The 26,254-nt window shown below is 45.7% G+C and overlaps 1 protein-coding gene across 1 annotated transcript in view; it reads left to right on the forward strand.

Moving 5' to 3' along the window:
• LOC138569869 (ATP-binding cassette sub-family B member 5-like) overlaps nt 1-26,254 on the forward strand; it is a 1,230,756-nt gene that overhangs the window by 191,305 nt on the left and 1,013,197 nt on the right. Inside the window, exon 2 of the mRNA XM_069648261.1 lies at nt 11,406-11,508. Coding sequence (XP_069504362.1) covers nt 11,423-11,508 — 86 coding nt within the window. The 5' untranslated portion in view covers nt 11,406-11,422. The remainder of the gene's footprint in view (nt 1-11,405; nt 11,509-26,254) is intronic.

Here is a 26,254-nt window from a genome sequence, read left to right on the forward strand (position 1 = left end):
TAAGACTGGTGGTAAAAGTTGTCTGGAGTCACTCTTTTCATGCCCCCAGTCATGGGAGGCTAGATTCCAGGAATTCAGACTGTTTTCATAGTGTGAGTTCTCGGAGAGCCTTAATGGCTCAGAGCTTGCCCATAAACAAGTATTATTTATTTTTCTAGGTGGGTTTACCTGTCCTACCAGAATCTTGACTTTCACCCCTGGCTAGCTTTTCTCTTACTTTTAGGGTCTTTAGTAGATTTGAAACAAGCACTATAAGAGTAAAGATTAACATGGTTCTACACTTCTCTAACACCTTTACCTTTATTATTATTCTGTTCTACTCTTACCTTCCTCCAATTCTGTCTGCCTCCATGATAATTCCTTCTTTTTCCTACTCCAGGGTTTCTTACACACAACTCATCACTGCTAATCTCCACACTCGCCCACTCTCATCTTATCTGTTTCTCCTTAAAGTCTTGTGTTTATCCTGCTATTGGGGCAAATATGCTCTGAGCATAACTATCTGGTTTGGTTCAACCAAAAGCTCTGTGGACGAAGACTTTATATAGGGGGTCCCGCCATCTTGGAATCAAGGGGCCCTCTAATGGCGGCTCACTGATCCCCTACTTTTATGAAGTCTGGGGTGATATTTGTGTACCGGGTCATGAGGTTGGGAACAGGTTGGAAGGCCTGCGAGTTCCACCATAAACCTCCATAAACCCACTGCAATGTCAGCATTGTAGATCAGGTGGCTTTCCCCAAACCCTAGGCTTCATATCACCTCATATTTCAGTGTCTCACTGGTGGGTGTATCATAAGTGATAAGGCGACGCAGTTAGAACTCCCTTATTAAACGCCACTGATTTCTTTAAGTCCTTATAATATGGGAATCGTTTTTATTGGATAGGTGCATACTATGCAATGTGTATTCAGGGCACACCTCATAGTTGAGGACTACTGTGAGTCCACTGTTAGTAGAAAACCATCCCCAAAATGCTTAGAGACACTGGCAGACACGGAAACTGATCTCCAGTTTTGTCCCATGTTCTGCACAAAGAGAATTCCTAGTGGTGGTAATAAAGTAGTACTTTTGGATGACCAGACACATTACTTGGCATTTATGATGCCACTGCAGAACCTATGAGGGATGACCCTGATGAAGAATCGATACAATTCGCAGTTGGTTTTCATACCGCAGTTGGTTGGCTGAGGCCACCCAAGGGTATGTGAGCCCCTCCGAAGAAGACTTTTAGGCAGGGTTGAACCTACAGAAGGGGGTCACGATACAAAGGAGAAAGTAAAAGCCCTACCTCTGAATGTTGTAAAGGGCATATGAGAAGAATGACATAAAGGTTCAACAGACCTCTCAATATATTCAGAAATAAACAGGTGCCCCTTCCACTGGGTTGCCCCTGTTCAAAAAGACAGAGGGTGCTTTGTTTGCCATTATGTAACCCATAGAAAGGGCACTAAAGCCTACAATATTTAGCACCAGGCAGATTAGCTAGTTTAGGAGTCGTCCTTAAGAATGAACTCCATGGGGAGACAAGAAGGGTAGGGTCTTCCTTTACACTAAATGTAGGACCAGTAACAGGCCTAAAGAAGGTGTTGAGATTCTCTATTAAGTGTATCTTTGGCAAAGCATTGCCTATTTTGAGGGGGGAGGTGCTAGTTTGCTAACCACAGTTCCAACCTCAGGGTAGGCATCAGGGGTCAGACCTAAAGAACACGCCCCAAAAGGATTAAGAGGCAGGGAAAAGCTGCAGTAATACAGCTGGGTCCAGTGTCCACTGTCTTTCCTGTTCAAGAGGGAGAGGGGAGAGTGGCCTCTATCCTGCCTGTTCCCGTGGGAGCACACACAGAGTTGAAACAGATGTTCCTAGCTTCTGTCAGGATATCCCCAGGGAGGTGTCTGTGCAGCATGACTCAGGGAGCACACATCAAACAGACTTTTTTGACACACACCTCATGTGTGTGGCACTTAACATCCTTTGGCCACAGGTCAAGAAAGTTGAAAGGCAAACAGAACCTGCAGTTGGACCAGAATTAATAGTGGTGACTGTTTCCAGCAGCTGCAAGAGTAGGGTCATAGGCTACAAAGTTCCTACTCACATAGGAAAGCAGCCCTAGCTGTCCACAGTACTCCGGACTTCTACTCTCCGGGTCTTGTCTTTTGTGACTGAGTTGCAGTCATCAGGAGGCCCAGACTAGGCTTATTGTCACAAGGTCCCTTGAGAGTGTACATTTCTGGTGGATCTGTGCCCACAGGTTAGGAAGGTGCAGAGGGAGACTGTGGCACTAGATAATGTGAGAGGAGAGGAGTGGAACGTACACCTGCTGGCAAGAGAACCCTTCCCTCAGAGCACATGGAGGTTGTTGCCTGAAATGGTTGTTATAGATGCTGACCTAGGGAAGGTAACATATCTCTAAATGTGAATTTTGTGGTCCATCCACTTGTGGTTTGTTACCCTTGGATAAGGACACTGCCCTTTGACCTCTTTGATGGCAGCAAGGATAGTGACCAACAGAGTGATACTCTCAAATTGATCCAGAGGCATTCAACCTAGGACATAGAATCCTCTGAGTGAGCCTTTACTGGCTTAAGAGGCGTCTCCCATGGGTCTATTCTGTCTACCAAGTCCCTGGACAGGGAAGCCCTTCCTTAGGTTCTCTGAAGAGAGTAAGAACCTCAAGAGAAGCTATTTGTGAAAAGGCCTCACACACAAGAACTTCAGAACTGAGGGTCCTTCCAGTTTTGACTGAGTTGCAGTCATCAGGAGGCTGAGATGAGACTTATTTTCCCAGGAGCTATGAAAGCACGTTGTCCATGATTTGCACACAGGGAAATATTAAATCCCAGAGGGAAAACTCTAAACTAAAGAGGCGATGAGAAGGGAGGAGGGACACCTACACCTGAAGATTAGGAATCGTTATCCGCAGAATAGTGGGAAGCTGCACTCAACAAGGCCCTATGGTAGCTGACCTTGAGACAACCAATGATTGGTTCTATGTGAAAAACTTGCCATGAATAATCCCACGGCTGAAAAAAGCAGACTTTAAAAATGCACTTTTGAATGTGTTCTTATGTGGCGAGACCCTCCACAGTCCCCATATTGCCCCTTACATTTAACTACTATCCCCACGCCCCACTTATATATGTGTTTTAAAGTGCATTTTAAATGACCGCTTTCTCGGTCGTGGGATTATTCTGGCGACTTTATCACTGGATACAGGATTATCTGAGTTTGAAGGGGTCAAGAGATGCCTTTGCTCATCTCAGAGAAACACCTAATTAATCAAGTTGGCCTATACTGCCTCTGGATATGGAAAATGCTGCGTGGCTCCTTTGAGGAGTGCCAAGAGGGTAACCCCGAAGGATCTACCCTCACATCAGTCCCTGATGTTGTCAAACTCAGGTCAGAAGAGGATCTGCTGAGGGCGGGCACACAAAGGAGCGAGCCCCACCTTTGTGTGCTATCAGAATAGCCTTTTGTGCACCTAGGTGGACTAGCCAGTCACTGAATCGGAATAAAGTCTTGATCTTTCAGCTGAGATGCAAGCGATCCACTGGTCTAGTCCAAGAGAAGGACTTGCGGCATAGATGATGTAAGTCCAGGGTGGGGTGCTTAGGTATTAGGTATATGGCCTCATCACATTGTTAACATAACAGGTATTGAAGAGAGCTCAAAAAACGATGGGGGCCGGTATTTACTTGCCCCTGCATAACTATATGTATACACTAGGGACACTCAATGAAAAGGGGATCTTGCAGCTGGAAGTGTTACAGTGAAGAGACATAAGTGGTCTGTGAGATTCAGAGCCCGGCAATGGCCCCATGGTTGGGCGGGCCTTAAGGATATTTAGGGCAAATGCAATGGTCCATATCCTTACTAGAAGTCAGTATGGGCATCATGCATGAACTAGGAGAAAGATATTCCAGTGCTGATGGTTCCGAAGTCATATGAGGGGAGACTGACTGCTAAGAGAAACCTGACTTTTTAAAAAGAAAATCAAGAGCTCAAGTGAATAGATCATGTATGAAAGGCACATCTGATATTGAGCATGACTTCCATACATCCCGCTGGGCCTTAAAAAGTTAGTCTTAATGGTTTCCACTCATCGGGTGCATAACTGATTCATTAGCATCCATACATAGAAGCATATGAAGCCTTCTGCTATGACATACAAGAGCCTGGTCAGGCGCCAAGGTGAACTAACATGGATGCTTTCGTTCAGTAGACAAAATGTGCCCGTGACATGCTGAAAGCGGTATCCAGTGATCATATCGTATGGAAAACAAAGAATGGATTTTTAAACAAACCCAAATCATCAAGAAATAAAAATAAAGACTTTTAGAAAACTATATTTATGTAGTTGGGAATGGGAATAGTAGTTTTAGGGGTGGGGAAAAGGTATTAAAAAAGCAGGGTTTGGGAGGGGGCAACCCCCCAAAAAATGGGTTTATAGTGATAAAATCAAAAACAAAAAGATCAAAAGTCAAAATATTGAAAAAAATGTCGCACACCCAAAAAACGTAGAGGAAAAAAAACAGTATTTTTTTAGATGGTTTTTCTTTGTTCAAAATTCATTCTTTGTATTATCATTCGATACAATCACATGTAACCGCCGAAAGCAATATCAACGTACTTTCCTTTATTGGATTTTTTGGATGTTCTGATCTCCTCAGACCTCCACCTTTCAAACCCTCTCACCACTCCTCCTTCTTGGAGTGACCACTTTCTCCTCTCCTCACACCTCCCTCTCTCTACCTCTCAGGTCAAGCCGTCCACAACACTGCCACTTTCCTTCTCGGTCATCCGACCCATGAACCGTGTGTCAGTGGAGGCTTTTGCTGCAACTTTCTCTCCTCCTACACCTTTTGCTGACTCCGACACAGCCCTCTCTAACCTTCATCTCTCTATCTCTAACACTCTTGACATTCTCCCCCCTGTCATGAGGATCCGTTTGAAGCCCACTTACAAGTGCAACTCTTGCTATAATTCTGACCTAGCCACCCTTAAACGCAAGTGTAGGGTGGATGAGAGACAGTGGAGGGCCTCAGGCGCATCCTCTGACAAACTGACCTGCCGACTGCTCCAAAGGCAGGACAGACTCTCTGTCCTCTCTAAGAAGAGAGCCCACATCCAAGCCCGCGTCTCTGCGACATCTAACAACTCGGCAGAACTTTTCAAAATCTGCAAGGCGCTGGCCAATCCTGCTGCAGTCTCTACCTCTCCTGTTCCCTCTCATGCCCTCTGCACAGCCCTGGCTTCTCATTTCACCACTAAAACGCAGGACATCTTGTCCACTTTCTCTTCCTCTACATCCTCTTCCGCCACCCCTGGCCCGTCTTCTGCTGCTTCCCCTCCTCTTTTCTCCTCCTTTCCTCTGTTCACCCCTGACAATGTTTCTAGACATGTTCGATCTATGAAAGTTTCATCAAAGCAGGTTGCCCCCTGCTCATCCAGAACCATCAGGGACCACATCGACACCCTGGCTCCAGCCATGGCCGATTTCTGCAATCACTCCTTTGCCACTGGAAGCTTACCCTGTTCCCTTAAGCACTCCCGTGTGCACCCCCTTCTTTAGAAGCCCTCTGTCGATCCTTCCTCTCCGGCTAACTATCGCCTGATCTCATCACTCCTTTCCTGGGTAAACTCCTGGAAAAGCATACCATCTCCCAGCTTAATCTGCATACTGAATCTGTTGGTTGTCTCCACGACCACCATTCTGGCTTCAGAGCTGCCAGAAGCACAAAAACTACTGCTCTCCTGAACACCGTGAAGACTTGCTCTATAATCTTGACTCTAATCTTCCTTCTGTCCTCTTTCTCCTCAATCTGTCCTCTGCTTTTGGCACGGTCAACCATGCCATCCTGCAGAATCGCATCCGTGACAACCTTGGTAGCATTGGTCAGGCCCTGTCCTGGTTGACCTCCTTTCTCACTGACTGACCCTCCCAGGTCCAACTGGGTTCTTTCCTCTCTTCTATCTCTCACTCAACTTGTGGTGTTCCCCAGGGGTATAACCTTTCTCCCTGGCTATTCAACCACTACCTGGCACCTCTGGCCCACTGCATCACTTCATCCTGTTCTAACTTTCAGTTTTATGCGGACGACACCCAGCTCTCCTTCAGGCTCCCCTCAGCCACCTCTACTCCTTCTCTCATACCAGACTGTCTGGCCGCAATTCAGGAATGGTGTGCTGCCAATGATCTCTGCCTTACTCCCAGTAAGACCGCAATCCTCCTCATTGGGACACCTGCTCCCTCCTTTCCTTTCTCTCTCTGGCCGCCCACCCTGGGCCCTCTTACTGCTCCTTCCTGTAAGGCTAAGCACCTTGGTGTCCTCTTCAACTCCACCCTTTCCTTCTCTCCTCATATCTCTGACGTCGCTAAGAAGTCACACTTTCAGCTGCACCTCCTCAGAAGTCTTCTGCCTTTCCTACTTTCTTCCAGAAGCTCACTGTCTCTAGAGCCCTGGTCCTCTCCAGGCTGGATTATCGCAACAGTCTCTTTCTAAATCTGCCTGTCTTTACTCTTCGGCCTTTACAACTCATCCAGAACAGGACTGCAAGACTTGTCCTTGTCCTTGGCCTCAGGCCCAGGGATCGTATCTCTCCAGCTCTGAAATCTCTGCACTGTCTCCCTTTGGCTGCAAGGATCAAATTCAAGACTCTTTGCATCGTACACAAGGTTTTCTGGGGCCTGGGACCGCACTACCTCCAACTTTCTCTTCCTAAACATCTTCCTTTTCAAGCTCTCCGCTCATCCACCTCCAATTCTCTCGAAGGTCAGATGCTTTTCCAAGCAGAGAATGGGGGGCAGATCTCTTTCCTCTGCTGGGGCCTCCCTCTGGTACAGCCTCCCTGCCTCTCTCAAACTTGAGCAGAACCACCTCCGGTTCCAGAAGCCACTCAAGACCTTCCTTATCGCTTCCACTGTCTATCTTCCTGTCCCCTGCTAATGTCCCTGATAGCTCCGGGCACTGGTCAGCTGGCCAACCCTGAATTCGGGCCCAAGCTCCTGCATGTCCAGTTGCCCTTGCACCGCCTACAGGCTCCCTCAGCACTTAAGGGTCTGTATCTGTAAACCTACAGTCCCTTCTCTTTGCACCTAAGAGTCACCCTGTGGCAGCACTTATTGAGCCACTCGGGGCATTACAGGGGCAGGAATCACAGAATATTTCCATTTGCTATCTTCTGCTAGAAAACGCTTCTCTGGGGGAAAGCTTCCTTACATGGTACGTTGGGATCAGGAATTAGGACCAGACATTCCAGAGGAATCATGGCAAGGAATTTCGTCTTGAGCACACAAGAGCTCTTGTTGCAGCCTGATCAAAGAGGGGGCTCTAAAATTGTATTTTCAGTGGTACATGGCCCCCTAAAGGCTACATGCGATCCACCCAGAACACTCTGATATTGCTGGCATGGATGCAGCAAGTAGGGGAAATGATTTATTCATTTATTTTGACATTTATAGAGTGGACTAAGCACTTAGGCATCAAGGCGCTGGTCACAGAGAAAAAAAGCATGATACATCATTGCATAGTTGCAGGTAAATAGTGTTCAAAGATAGCAGCATGTTGGAAGAGTACCTAGCGACGAGGACGTCTTAAGATGAGCTGTCCTGTGAGAAAAGCAAAGTTTTGAGGTTCTTGCGGATAGCTCAATAAAATGGTTCTGGCCTTAGAGCAGGAGGGAGGGTATTTCAGTTCTTGGCAGCAATCACCCGGAAGCTGAGACGCCCTGATCTTTGGCATTTGTATCTCAGACTGGTAAGGCGATTCAAGTATGTGGAACGGGTGGGTCTGGCAGATTGAGTTTTATTGAACCTAGTGGACAGGTATTTAGGTGCAGTGTGGCAGATGCACTTATGAGTGATTGCTAGGGATTTGAATAGAATGCGACTGCAGATAGGCAGCCAGTGCAAGTTTCTTCAGATTGATGAAATGTGATCTTTCTTAGGGATGTCAAGGCTGCTCTGAGAGCATTGTTTTGGATGATTTTCAGATTGTTCATGTTGTGGGCGCTAGAGCCAGTGAATAAGGAGTTGCAATAATCCAGCTTGGATCCTATTAAGGCTCTCGCAATGGTGATGCAGGCATTGATTAGCCTGGTAGTATATGCTGCTGATGAGGCAATAGAGTTGACTTATTTAGGTAAGGATAGGTTGGAGTCAAGGTTGACTTCTAAGGTTTTGACTTCCTGGGATACAAGGAATGGAGATGTTATTGACGGTAAATGATTTGTAGAAGGGGTCAAGTTTATTTAGCTGAGCTCGAGAGCCGTACAGGAGCAGTTCAGTCTTCTCGTCGTTAAGGCAAAGTGAGTGGTGAACCATCAAGGCCTGGATGGTGTAATAGACTATGTTGAGGGAGTTAGTGTCTGTAGTGTAGTCGCCTGAGATTGGAAGAAGTATCTGCATGTAGTCTGCATAGTTTGTGTAGGATATGCCTTGGAAGTCCAGGGGATCGGAAAGTGGTTTTGTGAAGACATTGTGGAGAGTGGGGGATACACATGAGCCTTGTGGGATGCCACAGGTTAGCGGGGTGGATTGGGCAAAGGATATGGGTGAGAAAACGCCCATGGTTCTGTTGACGAGGAAGGAGGAGATCCAGGATGTGGCTTCCTTGGAGAAATGTGTTACTATGGAGAGATGATTGTAAAGGATTTGGTGGCCAACCAGGTAAAAACAGCTGAGAGGCACTGCGGTAGAATGGAGAGCCAAGTTGCAGATATCTTTGATTTCATCGAGGTGTGTTTTAACGTCTAAAAGGGCTGATTCATTGATGTGGGCTGGTCGAAACCAAGATTCACGCAGGCCTAGGAGATTATTGGACCCAAGGTGGGCTTGAATCTGTAGATAGGTTGCATTATCTAAGATTTTGAGGAGAAAGGGAACCGTTGTAATGGGGCGGTAGCTAGTGGGGATGTTTGGGTCTAATGTGGGCTTCTTTAGGAGCGGTAGGACCCAGGCATCTTTGTGGTTGGTTGGGACTGTATTGGAGGAGAAGGAGGAGTTGATGAGAGTGGAGATGAAGGGAGCCACGGCTTCCGCGCATTCTTTGATGACTGGGGCAAGGCAAATGTACCCTGGGCATCTAGAGTTTTTGAGGCCTTTAATGATTTTGATTACTTCTAGTTGGGTGACAGGTTTGAACAAGAATGGAGTTGACAGGGCAGGGGTGGGGGTAATGTCTGGTGAGGTCCCAGTGGAGATGAGTTATTTTTTTAAATAATCTTTTTTGGGAGGGATGATAATGTGACAAGCAATGCAGAATGAATGTTTGTGCACAAGATTTGACTTTCGAGCAATCAATAGATGTGGGGATAGGGGATTCCAGTTCTCGTAAGATGGTGAATAGCTCTCTCATGGAGGAGTTAGCCTTGTCTATTTGCGTGTTTTATATGGGGCTTTTTGCATTAAGTATGGTCAGATTGTATTTTTTGGAAGATGTAGCAAAGAGGTATTTTTTAGAGGTTGCTGGGTTGTTCCTCCACATGGTTTCTGTAGCTCGTTTCTTAGTGCAGGGAACTTTGAGGTCTTGGGTGAACCAAGCATTTAGGTGTGCAGGTGGTTTGGGTCTGTGTGGGCAAAGAGGGGTGATAGTGTCAATGGCTTGGCTTAAGGAGAGATTGTAGAGATCTACCATGGTGGTTGGATCTGTTGGTGAGTTGGGAGTGCTGGTTATTGCGGCTAGCAAGGGTAGGATGTGTGCTGGAGCTTCTCAGGGAGATTTGCCAGTGTGGAGATTAGTAGTGTGGCAGTTGGTATGCTGAAACTGACGATGTTGTGGTCTGACCATGGGCACTGAGTGTTGGTTAAGATAGAGATGTTTCAATTTAGTTCTGCGAGCCAGTCGAGGATTCAACCTTTATTGTGTGTATGGTTCAGGATGAGTTGAGAGAAGCCTTATGCATCTAAGGTGTTGGCTAGTGCTAGGACATTAGGGTCAGAACTATCATTGTAGCCTAGGTTGACATCGCCTATGATGACTATCTTGGTAAGGGGTTTGGCATTGGCTGACAGGAGTTGCGGGATGTCGTCTCCAAAGGACAGTAGTGGTCCTGGGGTTCGATAGATATGACTTATCTCATATCTGGTGGTTTGCCCAACTATGCAGACCTATTGGGAGGAGATCTGCTCGAAAACGAAAACATGCAAACTACTCCCAGTGTATCCTCTAAACCTGCTCTTGGGGGATGTCCCTGAAGACAGCACCTTCCCTATGTCTGGCCCTAGAGCAGACCTCACATCACACCTGCTACTGGCCACAAGAATAAACCGAGCTTGGTTTTGGAAGACTCCCGTAGGTCCATGCCTAATGCACTGGTGGGTGAAAATATGGTAAATAATTGCAATGGAGAAAATGTCAGATCAAATGGCCACATTTTTGCAAACCTCGACCCCCTTTCAGGACTTTATTCGTGAAAAGAGCACATGTTCTTTCGTCCGCAGCTAATGAAACATCTATCCCTCGGTTAAACACTGTAGTGAGAGGTTGTTCACGGGAGGGGGGGGGTCGCATTTGTCATACGGCTGGAGGACATGCACTCATATGAGGGGATGGGCTACTGAGAAATGTAAATGGTGTTCACTATGATAACACTATTCTCAATCTTGTGATATAATTTTGAATCATTTCCCTTTTTGTGTTTAATGTGCTTCTTCTTCTCATTCTGGTAATTATCGTCAATTTTTGGGGTGTGTTCCTCTGTTTTGATGTATTTGCAAAAATGAAATTTCGATCTATGGCTGTCAATGGTTAATCTGTAATTGATGGTTGAATACCTGCTGTCCATCGAGATTTCAATAAAAAGATAATTTGGAGAAAAAAAAATGTCACTGTAGATATGGCTGTGTAGATACAAGCCTGGCAAATACATTTGTAAGAATCCCCAAACTTTCACTGTAGTTGGGTGATTCAGGTTTTTTAGAACTTTTAAGGGATTTGTGTGACAGATTCGGGTTAAGCTTATGACAATTCATGCTGATGAAATGTTGCTGTAAAGATTTGTTTGGCAAGGCAGGCCTTTTTATGCCAGCACATGCTCAAGGCAAACAAAATACCTTTGCTGTCAACAGTCATTAAATGTACTCATTCTTTTATTATGTCTTTCTTTGGCCCTTATGATTCGACATGTATATCTAGAACTGTATGCTATGGTCTGGTCTGTTTCTCTGTTTGTAATTTGGCTATTTGAGGAAACTGATACATACATAGATAAATAAAATTGCCAAATTTCACAATTTTCAGTCGCTTGAAGGAGTCATTAAGTGAACCCATATATCCTGATGTTATGGTTAACAAATTCCGTGTTAATCCATATCTCAACACTACTGTGATTTCAGTATTTGTTGGCTTTCTTGACGGCATTTTTCTTTGAATGTGTAACACAACTCTGTTATTCTTGATTTTATTTTAGATTAAGATACAGCTGTCATGGTGACTGATTGCGCCACAGAGGTACCTGAAGCGACAATTGCATCTTATGTTGAGCATGAAGCAGATAATGACGAAGGCAACACGTGAGTGACATAAATATACGTCTGTCTTTGACATCCATTACTAGTGTTATGGTACATGAATAAATATGCTGAGGGTAATGTTTGGGTAATGTCTCAAATGTAAGCCACAGCAGAGCAAAAAGGTGTGCATGTGGGTTGTGGTCAAGATGGCACCTGGATACAAGGAATTTTAGACCAGCTCTACATCCGGACCTTGTGATGCATCGATCCGCCCTTTTCTGCATCTCTAAAAACGTCCAATAGCAAGGGGAAAATCCAGGTATGCGACCAATATTACCGGCAGTGGGAATGGACCAATAAATAAAGCAGACCTGAGAGTGCTGGCCTTCCAGAAAACATATACGGATTGCAGTGTTGCTGGGTCGTCGTGGAAGCGGGAAGTCCAGTAAATACTGAAATGGGGAAAAGCGATCATGCAATTTCTAACCCGACCAGCTTCCCTGATGAGGGGCCTGCGTCCCTGGATCCAGCAACTGAGGCAAGTGTGGAAGACACTGTTAATCTCGACAAAGAAATGGAGATGGACTAACTTAGTCTTTCAACTATTTACAGCCCTGGTAGTCATCTTTACTAAGAGCAATTATTCATTTCACACATTTATAACAAAGACTGCATGAGAGCTGCCATCTGAGTGGGATTGTTTAACCCCTGAGAACCAGAGAATCTGAGTACTACCTTCAACGCACTGAAACCTTACTGGCTCATAGCACAAATAGTGATTCCTTTATCACAACGATGGTTAATGGGATCAAGAAATCCAATTGTAACAAGCTACAATTTTGAGATATTTGATGAGCATAGTTCATTCCTGCTCAATCTCATTGCCATAGGTCTTGGTTCACTGAATGTGTCTATATAAAGGGAAGGGGAATGCGAATGGCAACTTGAAGGAATTAAAAGAAAGACAAACACACAGATGCAGACTTGTTTGCCCCCGCACCCCCCGAAGCAGGCAGCCACACCAGAAGGGAACCAATGAAGACCCTGGACCTCAATACAAGCGTGGCGGTCCCAACTGGTGTGTCACTTTACAAGACTTATGTCTTGGTATTAGGTAACCCACTTTTTAATATAGGTCTGGACTACACAAGTTGATAGAGTGACTGAGCAGCCAGGCTTATTTTAGGGGTAATGTGAGCTGTAGAGCTGCACAGTGAAATTAATAAATACAGTTATCCAAGTAAACTCTTACATACTTAAAGTTGTAGTATAAATATTTGTTTATATATACACAAGGATAATGAGACAATCTTTTAAAAGCGCAACTAATAGCAACATTAAATCAAAAGTTAGGATTCAGTTCAACAAGAGCAATAATGTAGGTGAGTAAACTTGTCTTATGCTAAACATGTTCAAGCACACTGGTTGACGTCATTTGAGGTCAGTGTTAGCACTTATTTGCGATCACCATTAAATATTGAGTTTCAAGGAGGGAAAAGTTAAAGTCAGATCAGATCATACTTGATAAGTAGAAAAACTGTTAGATTCTACCAGAGGGATGTAGGCAGTCTTTTATCCCAGCAATAATAGTGTTCAACAATTAAAACCTGTGAGGGAACACGCATTGCCACAGTCAATAGGTTAAGAAGATGAGACTTTAGGAAGCCAGGACAGCCAGCGTCAATGGGCCCGTTCAAAGTTATGATGACCTCTTCTTGGAAAATGTTTTAAAATAGTCAGTAGCACCCTTGAAGAAGCACAAGCTGGGAGGCCAGTGCAGGTGAGTTGAGGTCAATTCAAAAGGGTTTAAAATAGTACCCCCCAAGCTAGGAAGCACTACAAATGGCAAAAGGTAGTTATACCCCAAGCCCCACAGTATCTGAGAATTGAAGAATTGGTTCCAGCTGGATGCCTTCCTGTTGCAGTGTAGCAGACCCATGTTCCTGTTCCTTTATCATGGTGATGAAAGGGAGGACGTTTGGCGGGCTACTGTGGCAGCATTCAGGAGAGGGACTCTGCAGCAATGGATTCTCCAGGATTCAGCAGCCTTTAGTGGTGTTGGCTCCTTTTCCTCGGCACCAATGAAGAACGAACAGCTCTGATTGAAAGTTACTTGATCCCTCTGTCCTGGACTCTGGTGAGGGGAATCTGGAGGATCATTTCCTGCCTTTGTAGGGTCATCTGGGTACTCACAAAGTTTTGAATGTATTCACCCTTCTGAAGACAATGCACTCGATGATGGTCAGGGGTCCCTGTGCATTGGGATTCTGCAGCTTTGGAAAGTCACAGCAAGTCGGAGATTGTGCCAAAATGAAACCTGTCTCGAGGCTAGTTGGTCTCACTAGCACAAGGGAGGAAGTCATCCCTTGCGGGTCTTCCCAGTCAAAACAAAAACGAGGTCAGCACAGCTGCAGGGCTTTACCGGGCACTTTGTGGTCCAGGGGGGTGCTGCTGGCGTCTCTTTGTGTCTTTTTTGTCAGATGTTGTCATCCAGTGGTCTACTCTAGTCCCGAAAACCTCGGCTTTTAAAGAATTTCCCATTCATTCACAGCCCTAGTGTTGTCAATCACCCAGCAGGGTGCCAGACAGCTAGCAGGCCAATCAGAACTGGTTTCACTCAGGCACACCTAGAGACAAAGGATAGGGAAGTTGCAGGACCCTCCCTCGCTTCCTGCCTTTCCAAACACACTGGAGCCTGGGCGGGCTTCAGGGCTGAAGCCTGCCCAAGGCAAAATTTACAAAGGACTCAATCCTAGTTTAAACAACAGAGTAAAAGCCCAGATGAAACTAACTGACAGGAAATGGTGAAAAAGAAAACAGGGGCCATTTTGGGAAAATGGGCACCCATGGGTGCTGTACTGCAGCTGAGAAATCAGCCTGCAGATACATGGCACAAAGGTAATAAACAAGAAATCACTGCCACCAACCATTCAAGTTAGTTAGTGTAACCAAAGGTAACATGAGAAGTGGGATAAGGAGTTACTATGTAACCTCCCAGTATTCCACATAGGGTGGTGTGTGCTGGGACCCACAAAAGAAAAGATAAGACAAAAGTAACAGTAGTTCACCCAGGAAAATGTATTTAAATATTGAGAGAAGTCCAAGGGACTTCTCAGTGGCACTGTACAAATGGTGCTGTGTGTTGCTATGCAAAAAGCGAATGCCTATGGAGTTTACCAGACTCCATTGAACAGTAAGAAACCAAAAATCCTGGTCAGAAAAAACACGAGGGAGTGGGGGGAAAAGTTTTGCTTACTCAGGAGTAAAAAAAAGCCCTGAGTCTAGCAAAAGAGCTGGGGGCCTCTAAGGTTAAAGGGAATTGGCACAGAAATGAACAGTCTCCCTAAAAGTGTTGACATCATGTCAAGGGTGGCAGCAGTGGGCACTGTTCACCGCACTGCCAGGGACTGCCACAATCGGTGGAACGATTTGAACGTGATGGTGCGCAGCCTTATAGCTTGACACCGGAGGGAGAGTGCTGCCACAGGAGGTGGCACGATGGAACCCCTGAAACTCATGCCTTGGCAAGAGATGGCCAGCTCCATCTCCACCTGGAGGGCAGTGAAGGGATTGGCAGTGAAGGGATTGGCAGTGCGAGGCCGCTGCAGGGTCCCACAGCGATGCAGGTAAGACCATCCCACCTCATTCGCATGTGAATGCTGTGACCATAGCATGCGTCTCCTAGCAGAGATGTACAACATGGGCAAGGGAATGGGTCACCACATGGCCATCGAAGCAAATGCACAGTCAGGACCCACATGTGCCTGGGGAGATGGGGAAACATTGCCATGTACATGCACTGTAGGTAAAACTTATATGCCATATTATGGACACATGAAAGCACCTATGCATGCCATGAAAGTCCATGTCACCAAGTGATGCCGCACTCCACACATGAGAACATGCCACCTTGGCAGGCCAATAGACAGTGTGCATATGCATGCACTGTGTACACCCTAAGCAGGCACTACCACCATGTAGAAGTAGTAGCAAACATTGCACCAATACCACCCATACCAATCATGCAACATGTGCGTCCCTGGAACATAAAATGTAACATGAGAGTCTTGAAAGCCCACAGACAAGTCTGCAAGATGACTGATAGCATAACATTCTATTCCCAATGGGTACACAGTCCACGGACAGTAATGAGGTCGGACCCTCAACTGCAGGCCCATCAGCTGTTTCCACTCCTGCACAGGCAAGACAACTTGACAGTGGGTGCAAGCAGCAAAGCAGGGCTACAAAGCCACCACAACCTTCTCCACTTCCAGCACACTGCCCAACACCGCTGTGGAAACACCAGCAACTCTGGATGATGCCACCATCCCCACAGTGATGCACAGAGGTCCTTCCATGAGCCATGCAGGTTGCATCACTGTCACTGAAGCCAGCAATTCCATGCCACAGCCAGCACCTGTCGTGGTCCACACACGGTCCCCTCCCAGCACTGGCTCGCAGTCATCAGGGTTCAAGCACGCCCTCTTCACCATCACGTGAAGTGCAACTACCAGTCCATCGTGGGAGAGCGCATGTTACCACTGATGAGGATGAGGAAGAAGAGCATGACATGGCCTATTCCTCACCATGTTATAGCCCTGAGCCACCACACAGCCCACCACCTCTGCCCGTGACCATAAAGTGGCAACAAGCATTCTTAGAGGCCGCTGTGCAGTAGCAATTTTTGGGCATATCTATACACAGAATAGAATTACCATAACAAATAATTCTGGACCCAAACAACCAGACAGACTCAAAGGGCCTCATTACGACCCAGGCGGTAAATTACCGCCTGGGTCGTACCTTTACCACCATGGCGTAAACTATGTTTACGCCATGGTGGTTGGCGGACTTACTGCCCCATTCCGAGGTGAGTTGGGCGGTAAGTCCCCATTAACCCATTTACCCTTCCCCATTCCCATTTTTGCCCCATAGGGCATAATGGGAGTGGGGAAGGCGTTAATTACGCCACCGTAAATTACGGTGGCGTAATTAACAACAAGGTCCCTTAGCGCCATGGATTTTAACACCTGCTAAAAGCAGGTGTTAAAACCTCCATGGTGCTAAGGGACCTCGGAATCAGGCAGTAAGGGTCGGCGCTGTTTACGCTGCCGTAAACCCCTCACATGTTCAACCGAACAGTGACACGTTTATCTACTTACTTTTTTCAGTAGATGGACAGAATCTCCACGAAAGTTAGCTACAAAACACCTTTGCAATTTTATTAATACATCTTAAAACATATAAAACATTTGATCAATCACCTGATATACAAAATAACCATAGGTACAAAAAAACATGAATAAAAAAATTATTATAAGTACAATAGAATTAGTACAAAAAAAGTTCAGGTTAAATAAGTGACATAAATATGTCTGTGCAGAGAGGTGTACAGTTAACGTGCATGGAACTGGTCAAGGACCAACACTCACCTCTATTTATGTTCTCTCTAAATGCCTGCATGAAAATGAAGTTGGTTTCAATTCGAGGATCCTTAAAGTCTGTGATCCTACAAGTACAAGCGGCTGAGTGAGTAATTCCTGTTCTCAAAGGGTCAGAGTTCTAATAGGTGTGTTGCATGTTATAAAGGTTTGCAAGTAAATACACTCACCCACTAACTAAGGTTCAATGAGTTCATGGGATAAAGTGGGCAGGGTAGTATAACAGTAGGATCTTCTCGTGATTGGAGGCATAGAAATCTCCCTGTGTTCAAAAGGAAAATGAGTTTCTGAAAAAGGTAGTTAGGCCCCAAAGGTGTTCCAGTATGCAAGCATGTAAAACCATCCATATGTCTTACCTCACAGGAGAAACCAGAAACAGCATTCTGCACAGATTGCGGGCCGTGTCTGATTCTCGAGAGTACAGGAGAATCTGACTTTGGAATGCCCGCTCTTTGTAGTGGCATCCATATCCGGCGTGACAATGTCATCCCGTAATGATGGCGATGATGTCATCTATGTCAACATTGTCCCATTGTCAGCATCATTGTTACGTGGTTATTAGAGTGTCAAGTATATGCATATAATTCTGACTGAGTTGAAAAAGGGGCATATAGTGTGCTATACATAATCAGGGTACTTGTTTATAAGAATCTAGTACACCCTGTGATAGGTAGTCTATTAATTAAAATAATGATGCTGTCCACATAAGGTTTGTGCTGCCCATGGTTCCCAAGCTTAGGTGGCTACTTACAATAACCTTTCTGGTGCTCATTATATTTTAATGAGGAATTCTCTGAACCATGTGGCACCAGTATCCATAGTCAAGGTCTTCTGTATGTACAGACATACCTTCAGTGCCTAATACAATCTCAAAACTTACATCAGATGGATGTTAAATACCATGATAATCATAGGTCCTGGAGTGAAGTACAATCATCTCTCTTAGAGTTCCTGCTAGGGGCGTACAATTAGATTAGCAGACAGGCTGTTATAATAATATACCTTACAAAGCAAAATATCCCCTATACCCTAAGAAGGATTCACAGTAAACTTCAAATGATATTGACATCTATTGCTGCACCATATTCTTACAATAATCAAATGTGATTTCCTATCTCTTTAGAGCATACAATCTATGTAATCGTGTGGGTCGATCCGCAATTTTCTCCTGATTCCTGTGGCATATATCACACCTTATTAATATTCAACAATTGGGTCAGTCATGTTAAACATTAGCTGATTAGCCACTAACCATTGTCAAAGTGACACATTTAAGTGACACATTTAAGTGAATTACTATTGGAATATATACTATTGGAACATATGCAGATTAGAGACACATGGAAATGTGTGTGGGTGTTCAAAGGTAGAACTGTAATAACCCTAATTAGGTGTATGTGTGTTCATCTTTCCGGGCACATTTGAGAGTTAAGGCTGAATATCACTAAGTGACTTTTCATAGTGAAGGTCACTCCCAATCTAGTGAATATCAGTCGATCCAGCTTCTAAAGGAAAGGCCCTAAATAGAATTTTTTGTTCATTCCCAGTGGTGCAATGGTATCAAGATGGTATATCCAATACAGCTCACGTTGTGTGAGTTTTTTGCATTCAATTGACTCCTCTAGGGAGAAGGGGTACTCAAGAGTTGCACACCTCATCTGTGCAGCTGTGTGTTGATTTTCATGGAAGTGTCGGTAGATCGGAGATTTGGTGTTAGAGGTTCTGATATTGCACTTATGCTCAGTCCATCCCCCCTTAGCTTTCTGCGATGTTTGGCCTATATAATACTTCCACAGGGGCATCTCAAAGTGTAAACCAAATGTTTGCTGTTAAAAGTGTCAACGTCATGAAGTTGGATCTTCTTCCCTGTATTAAGGTGTCTGATATGGTCACATTTGATGATACTTGAGCAGGGCTGACAATTCAAACAAGGGAATGTTCCCGGTTTTGTCTTATCGAGTAGTGTCATGGGTTGTTTTTTGGCTCTTTCAGCTAGAACAAGAGTGTCCCTCAGGTTTCTCCCCCTGTTAAATGCCATCACTGGGGGTTCATGGAATAATCTGTGAAGCGTAGTGTCCAGTTTTATCAAACACCAATTATTTTTGATGATCCTGGTCACCTGATGACTTGGTGCAGAGGAACGTAGAGCGTGTATCATCCAGGTGTCTTTTTTCTTTTTTAAGGCCTGGCCTTAGAAGGTCTTCCCTGCTGTGTATTTCTGCTCATGATACTGCTTTTTCTAGGATGTCAACAGGATAGCCCTGATATCAGAGCCTCTCTGAGATTAGGTTGTGTACTTTCTGTAGTGTGTCTGTGCATGAGATAATCCTTTTCAATCTTCAAAACATTTACTGTATGGTAAACTGGCTTTTAAGTGTGCGGGATGAAAACTCCCAAAGCGTAATGTATTATTGACATCAGTTGGCTTTCTGTATATGTTGGTAAATAATGTTCCTTCTATGTAAGTGACCATAACGTCCAAAAAGTGAATACTTGGTTCTCCTATTTTGCAAGTAAATTTAATATGCTCATGTCATTGATTTAAATATTCAAAAAAACAGCTTAAGTTCTGTTATCGCGGGAGGATAGCTCAGGGGCAATGTGCTCATCTTGGAAGCAAAATGAAGCGGAGCAACACAGGTTCAATTCACAGGTCCAGATTTAGAAACCTCTGGGTATTAAGCGCGTTAGAAATAACCCATTACAACTACAATACATTGTACCTCTAAATGGCTTTTTTCAGAATATGATCTTAGAGGAACAAGGATCTGTGTCTAGAATATAGGTTTTCTCAAAATGAAACATGAAAATGTTTGCGTATGTTGGTGCTACAGAAGAGCCCATCGATGTACCTGCTATTTGTAGATAGAATTTTCTGTCATATCTGAAGTAACTGTTGTACAGAATTAACATGTTGTTTATTTGAACATTGTCATGTTGTAACAGCAACCACTCCATTGTCTCTATACTCTCACCATGTTGGATGGAGGTATAGATACTGTTGACATCCAATGTAAAAAAATTCAGATCTGGTTCTGTGAGATGTAATTCACTCTGTAATTGTAAGAAGTGTGATGTGTCTTTTAGGTATGTGGATGTCTGTTGTATTGTATTGTTTATTTATATAGCGTCTATACACAGGAAAGTGTTTCAAAGTGCCCAAGGAGGGCTGGGTACAAGGGGAACAAACAACAGTTGCTCAGAGCCCTTGAAATTCAGAGACGATAATAGTCTGCACAGGCAGAGTAAGTGCGTAAAATACATTTAACAGCTGAGACACAACAAATATGCCTGATGGCGACTCTGCAGTTTTACCAGTGAAAATTATGAGGAGAGGACAGGGGGGAACAGAGAGTATGATCTTCAGGCACATTGTATTTCGATCGTGCAAGTGCATGGAAGGTAAGAGGGAGGGGGAGCCATAGGTGCACCCAGTCAGGGACTGGGGAAAGTGCAGAGAGAGACACTCTCTTGGGTTATTTTGAAATTCCGTGAAGGTGAGTGGGTGTGGGGCCCTGAGGCAAGTGCGATAGGAGACTGGCGGGGGTGCCCGGGACCAGTGATACTCTGCGGTGTAGCAGGCAGCCAGTGAGCAAGCTGTAAGAAGAGGAGGGAGAGATGGAGAGAGCAGAGTGGTAGGCTAGCAGCGAAGAGGGAGAGCGAAGGAAGAGGAGAAGAGTAAAGTCTTGATGGGTTTCCAAAATTTAAGAAGGTCAGGTTCAAGACGGAGGGTGGCAGGGAGGCTGTTCCAGAGGGAGGCACCTGCTGAGGATAAGGATCTCCCTCCAAATCTCTGCTTGGAGAACCAGCTCACTCGCAGAAGGTTGGAGGTAGATGAGCAGAGGGCTCATGAGGGACAGTATTTAGGTAGGCAGCATTGCAGGGAGGTAGTTTCCAGGCCCCACAAAGCCTTGTGGACAATGCAGAGGGTCTTGAATTTGATCCTTGCAGTGAAGGAATTTCAGCACCGGATAGATGCGGTCCCTTGGCTAGGCCAAGGATAAGTCTTGCGGTTCTGTTCTGGATGAGTTGCAGAGGCCGCATGGCCGAAGAAGGGAGGTGGAGGAAGAGGCTGTTGCAATAGTCCAGCCGAGAGAGAACCAGCCGCTGGGGGAAAGTGAGAAAAGGTAGAGTACCCCTTAGGAGGTGTAGCTGATAGACTTTTTCGATCTGCTACTCTTGGATTCCTCTCTTATGGCTGTCCTACTCGGTCAGTGCTCAGCTGACTCTAGTTCTGCTCTAAATTGCTCTCTTGTTCCTGTCTCTGCTTCCTGACTCTTTCTCTCTTATTACTTACTTGAGTACTTGCCCATCAAGGCTGCCGGCTCCTTGTTGGCATTCAAACAGTAACAGTTACACTTACCCTACCGGATTTGGTTTCGCCACCACAGATTCCTTTGAAACATCACGGAAGAATCACAGCAGGAACAACTGACACACATCAAAGGGTTTATTCCAGCCTTCTGACTTTTTCCCTTCTTCTGGCAGTTCACTCGGGGGGCGGGAGGGCTGTGCCTTTGCTGGTGTATTGAGTAAGCATAATGGCTTCCTCTCGAGATCGGCCCTATCTATACAAAGACTGGCATTCCACAAGAAAGAAGACCCCTTGTCCCCTTGAAGACTCCATCTCACCAACCACGGAGGAAGATTCAGGTGAGAAAGACCTTGTTGATACAAACAGTGACAGTTTGCAGTGCCAGCACCAACAGACCAGAATGGCTTTCGCAGAACAAGTGCAAGAAATCATCAAAGCCGTTCAGGGACACTCACTGGAAGTCCAGAACATTAAGGCAGAAAATACTGTTCTTAAGCAACTAGCTACCGCCAGAGAAGACCGGTCTTTGGATCTTCCACCCATGGGACTCGCTTCAGGCAAGTTCGATGGATCACACAAAAAGGTAAAAGAATTCATCAATGCTTGTGTTATACATTTCATCTTTCGTCCCTCCACTTTTGCTATGGACCAGGCCCGAGTGGGTTTCATGGTTTCGAACAAGGTTGGCAATGCGTTGGCTTGGGCAACACCTTTGGTGACTTCAGCTAGCCAAGTGCTGAAAGACTATAGGTCATTCATCACTCTACTGAGACAGACATTCGAGAGGACTGAAGTCCGTCAGGTACCGATGGATCTTATCACCTATATTAATAACTTTAAAAAGACTCCTGCAGGACGGCTTGCTCTGCATACTACTCTTCAGGAGTTGATGACATTGGTCCTGCAGATTGACTACCGGCTCACGGAAAAGAGGACGGAAAGGAAGAAACATTATAGCAAACCATTTCCTGCTTCTTCTTCGACTCATCTTCCTTCTGTGAGAGAAAGACCCAAGGACAAACCAATGCTAATAGGTACAATGAGAGGTCCCTCATCGGCTTCCGAGAGAAGACGGAGAAGAGAACTCAAACTGTGTATGTATGGTGGTTCAGGATCCCATCTCCTATGAGAATGTCCCGAGCTCCCACAAAGACGACAGGTAAATGAAAGACCCCAGTCCTAGAAGGGGCACAGTGCAGGGGAAGAATGATAGGTCCCTTTCTTACTATCCAAGCTTGTTCTGTTAACCAGGATTCCCGCCTTTTTGTGAGTCGTTAATTTCTTTGGATACCTGAAGAACTGTTGATGCTTTGGCATTGAATGACAGTGGCACAGCTGGAAACTTCATGGAGACTATTTGGGCCAAAAAGGTAGGAATACCTTTACAGGAAATGATCAGTCAACCAAGCTATTGAAAGGGGTAGATGGGAAAACTTTGAGCTCCGGCCCCATTACCCACTCCACGGTCCCTCTAGGAGTCTCTATATTTAGTCATCATGAGAGACTCTTTGTATTGATGTTATACGGGCAGCACACTTTCCGGTCATACTAGTATTTCCCTGGCTGCAGAGGCATAACCCACTCATGGACTGGGAAAAGAATACTTGCCACCTTAAGTCAAATTATTGTATGGCCCATTGCCTGCAGGCTACCCAGGAGGATCCATCAGCAGCCAAGGAGATTGCATCTTGCTCTCTGACAACCAGGGTACATTGCATTCCGAGGAGATATCAAGAATACTGGGAGGTGTTCTTAGACAAGTCCCCAAAGGAGCTCCCTCCTCATGGTCCCGAGGACCGTGCACTTGACCTGACTCTGGACGCCTTGGTGCCCTTCGGGCCACATGTTCTTGTTGAAAAAAGGCCCTGAAGGACTATCTAGAGGAGAATCTGCAGAACGGTCTCTTAGGACCTTCCAAATCGCCAGCGGGGACATCATTATTCTTTATCTCATAGAAAGATTTGTTTGAATTCCACCCATGTATTGAATATAGAGGACTTAACTGAGTCACCATAATGGACAGATATCCTATGCCCTTGATCGAGGACATATTGGAGGCAGTGCAAGGGGCTGTTCTATTCACCTAACTTGGCTTGCGTGGAGCCTACCACCTCTTAGGGATCTGCTCAGGTGGTGATTGGAAAACAGCACTGAGAACCCGCTTTGGACTGTATGAGTACCAAGTTATGCTGTTTGGACTGGTCAACATACCAGCAGTATTTCCGCAGTTCATGGACCAAACTTACTCTTTAGATCAGTCGTAGTCTACTTGGATGGAATTCTGGTATTTTCTAACCCTGCCAAACTCCATCAGGCTCATGTTGCAGAAATCTTGGATCGATTATACTAGAACCAGCTTCTGGTTAAAACAAATTTGAGGTTACGTCCGTACTCAAATTTAGGTTTTGTACTATCCAACAAGGGGATAGAGATGGGCCCACACAAGGAGTCGGCAATACTACAATGGCCTGCACCCTCCTCAGTGAAGAAAATACAGCGCTTTTTTGGACTGGCCAACTTTTACCGCAAATTAATTCCTAATTTTTCAGAGACAGTACTCCCTGTTACCACATTGCTTAAGAAGGATCAGCCTTCCGTATGGAAACAGGTAGCAGAAGATGCCTTTTGGCAACTAAACGTCCTGTTCTGTTCAGCATCCATCCTAGAACAGCCTGATCAAAGTGCTTCTTTCATTGTGGAAACTGATGCCTCAGCAGGCGCCCTAGGTGTGGTCTTTAAACAATTTTCTGATGAACAGGAACATCTTGTCGCCTATCTTTCAAGGACTTTCAGCCCTAGTGAGCTTAACTACTTGGTCATCGAGGAAGAGTGGTTGGTCATGAAGCATGCCTGTGCTGAATGGTGACACTTATTACAAGGTGCCGCTCATCCATTCAGAATCAGAACAGACCATCACAACCTACCTGTCTTGCAACAGATGGATTATATAAACGCTCACCAAGCTCATTGGGCCTAATTTTTCACGCAGCTTGATTTTATGGTCACTTACATCCTCAGAGAATAGTGTGGCAGACGGTCTTTCTCGCAGCGTTCCCACCAAGACGACAACCCTTACCAGAGCAGAGCCAGTATTCCCCAGAAACAGAATCCTATGCACAGTAACTTCCTTCTTCCAGAAGGTGAAAGAAGCAAACCCCACTCAAGCCTTTACCAGGAAGGATGGGTTCCCTTTCCAAGATAACCAATTAGTACTTCCTAAGGATTCCCTGCAAAGGCAAGTAATTACATGGTGCCATGATGGGAAGACCGCCTCTCCAAAGGTGGAGGTGTAGCAATTATTGCCAGAGACTCGCTCTCTATCAGAAAGATAGAGAAATCCCTGACCAACAACAACTGCGACTACCTCCAAGTTAAAATAACCCTCTCTCCCCATTGCACCATTACTGTGCACACCATTTACCGCCCCCCAGGCCCAACAGGAGACTACCAAGCCTCTCTCATCCACCTCCTCTCTGACAACCTCAAAAAACAGTCTAAAGCCATTTTCCTCGGGGACGTCAATCTAGGGCTCCGGGATAGTAAGGACGTAGCAGCCAAATCCCTTGACTCTGCCCTCAATGCTCTAGGCTACAAGAACACCATCCTTAGCCCTACTCACACTCAAGGCAGAACGCTTGACTGGATAGCACAGCATAACTGCCCACTCATCATTACAGGTAACAATCCCACCCCGTGGTCCGACCACCACATCATCACCTTTAGCATCCTCACCACTAGCTCCCCTGCTGCCCCCTTGCCCCAACCGCTCCCTCCTTGCCTCACCAGAAGCTCCCGCCAGCTCACCAAGGAAAGGCTACTGCCCTTCCTCCAAGGCCCAGCCTTCAGACCACCTTTTTCATCAGACCCAGAAACACTCGCAACAACCTATGATACTGCCATTAAAGCAGCTATCAACTCCATTGCCCCTCTCAAACCACGCAAATCCAAACCCACTACCCATTCCAACTCTTGGTTCACACCTGAGCTCCTCACACTCCGCAACGAGAAAAAAGCTGCACTCAGACAGTGGCAAACGTCCCACTCTGAAAAAGACAAGATGTTCTTTAAAGCCCTATCCACCAAATACAAAAAGGCAATCACCCAAGCATAGGCCAAATCCTTTGAATCCAGAATCTCGGAAGCCCAATCTAGCACCAAAGAAATCTTCGCCATTTTCAGAGAGCTCGAGACACCCACTCCCGCCCCCCAGAATCTCACCAAAGACAAAGACTGGTGTGACAAAATACAAACGGCCATGCAAACCAAATTAAGCCTCCTCAAAAGAAAAATACTAGCCACTAAACAAGCCCTACCCAGTAGCCATATCCCTATCCCGTCACATGCCACGGATCCCCCTACCCTTCTCCTTCAAACCCATCCAAGAAAAAGACATAATCAACATTATGAGGAACATCAAGCCCTCTAACTGCAAAGGTGATGCATGCCCAGCCTCCATTATCAAAGACTGCACGGAAGCGCTAGCGCCCTTCCTAACAGCCTTCGTTAATGCCTCCTTTACCACAGGGAAAGTCCCCGCCTCCCTCAAGGAAGCTTGGGTCCGACCTCTCTTGAAAAAACCAACTCTCGATCCCACCTCCCCCAACAACTACAGACCTATCACCACTGTCCCATTCCTCCTCAGAATATTGGACAAAGCAGCCTACTTGCAGGTCCAGCATTTCATTGAAGAGAACAAACTCCTTGGACTCCGCCAATCTGGCTTCCGCCTTAGACACGGGACCGAAACCGCCCTACTTGACTTGAAGAACCAAATGGACGATGCTAGAGACATGGGTAAACCAGCACTTCTCCTACTCCTTGACCTATCCGCGGCATTTGACCTCGTGGATCATGGCGTCCTTTGCCACCACCTTTCCTCCACCGCCAAATTCTCCCCAGAGGCCACATCTTGGATCACCTCCTTCTTACAAGACAGAACTATGCAAGTATTCTCTGACCTAGCCGCCGCATCCCCAACTACTATACTTTGTGGTGTACCCCAAGGCTCCTGTCTCTCCCCCACCCTATACAACATCTTCACACGACCCCT

Source organism: Ambystoma mexicanum, chromosome 2q (assembly GCF_040938575.1).
Source record: "Ambystoma mexicanum isolate Mex_15411 chromosome 2q, UKY_AmexF1_1, whole genome shotgun sequence".
Lineage (NCBI taxonomy): Eukaryota > Metazoa > Chordata > Amphibia > Caudata > Ambystomatidae > Ambystoma > Ambystoma mexicanum.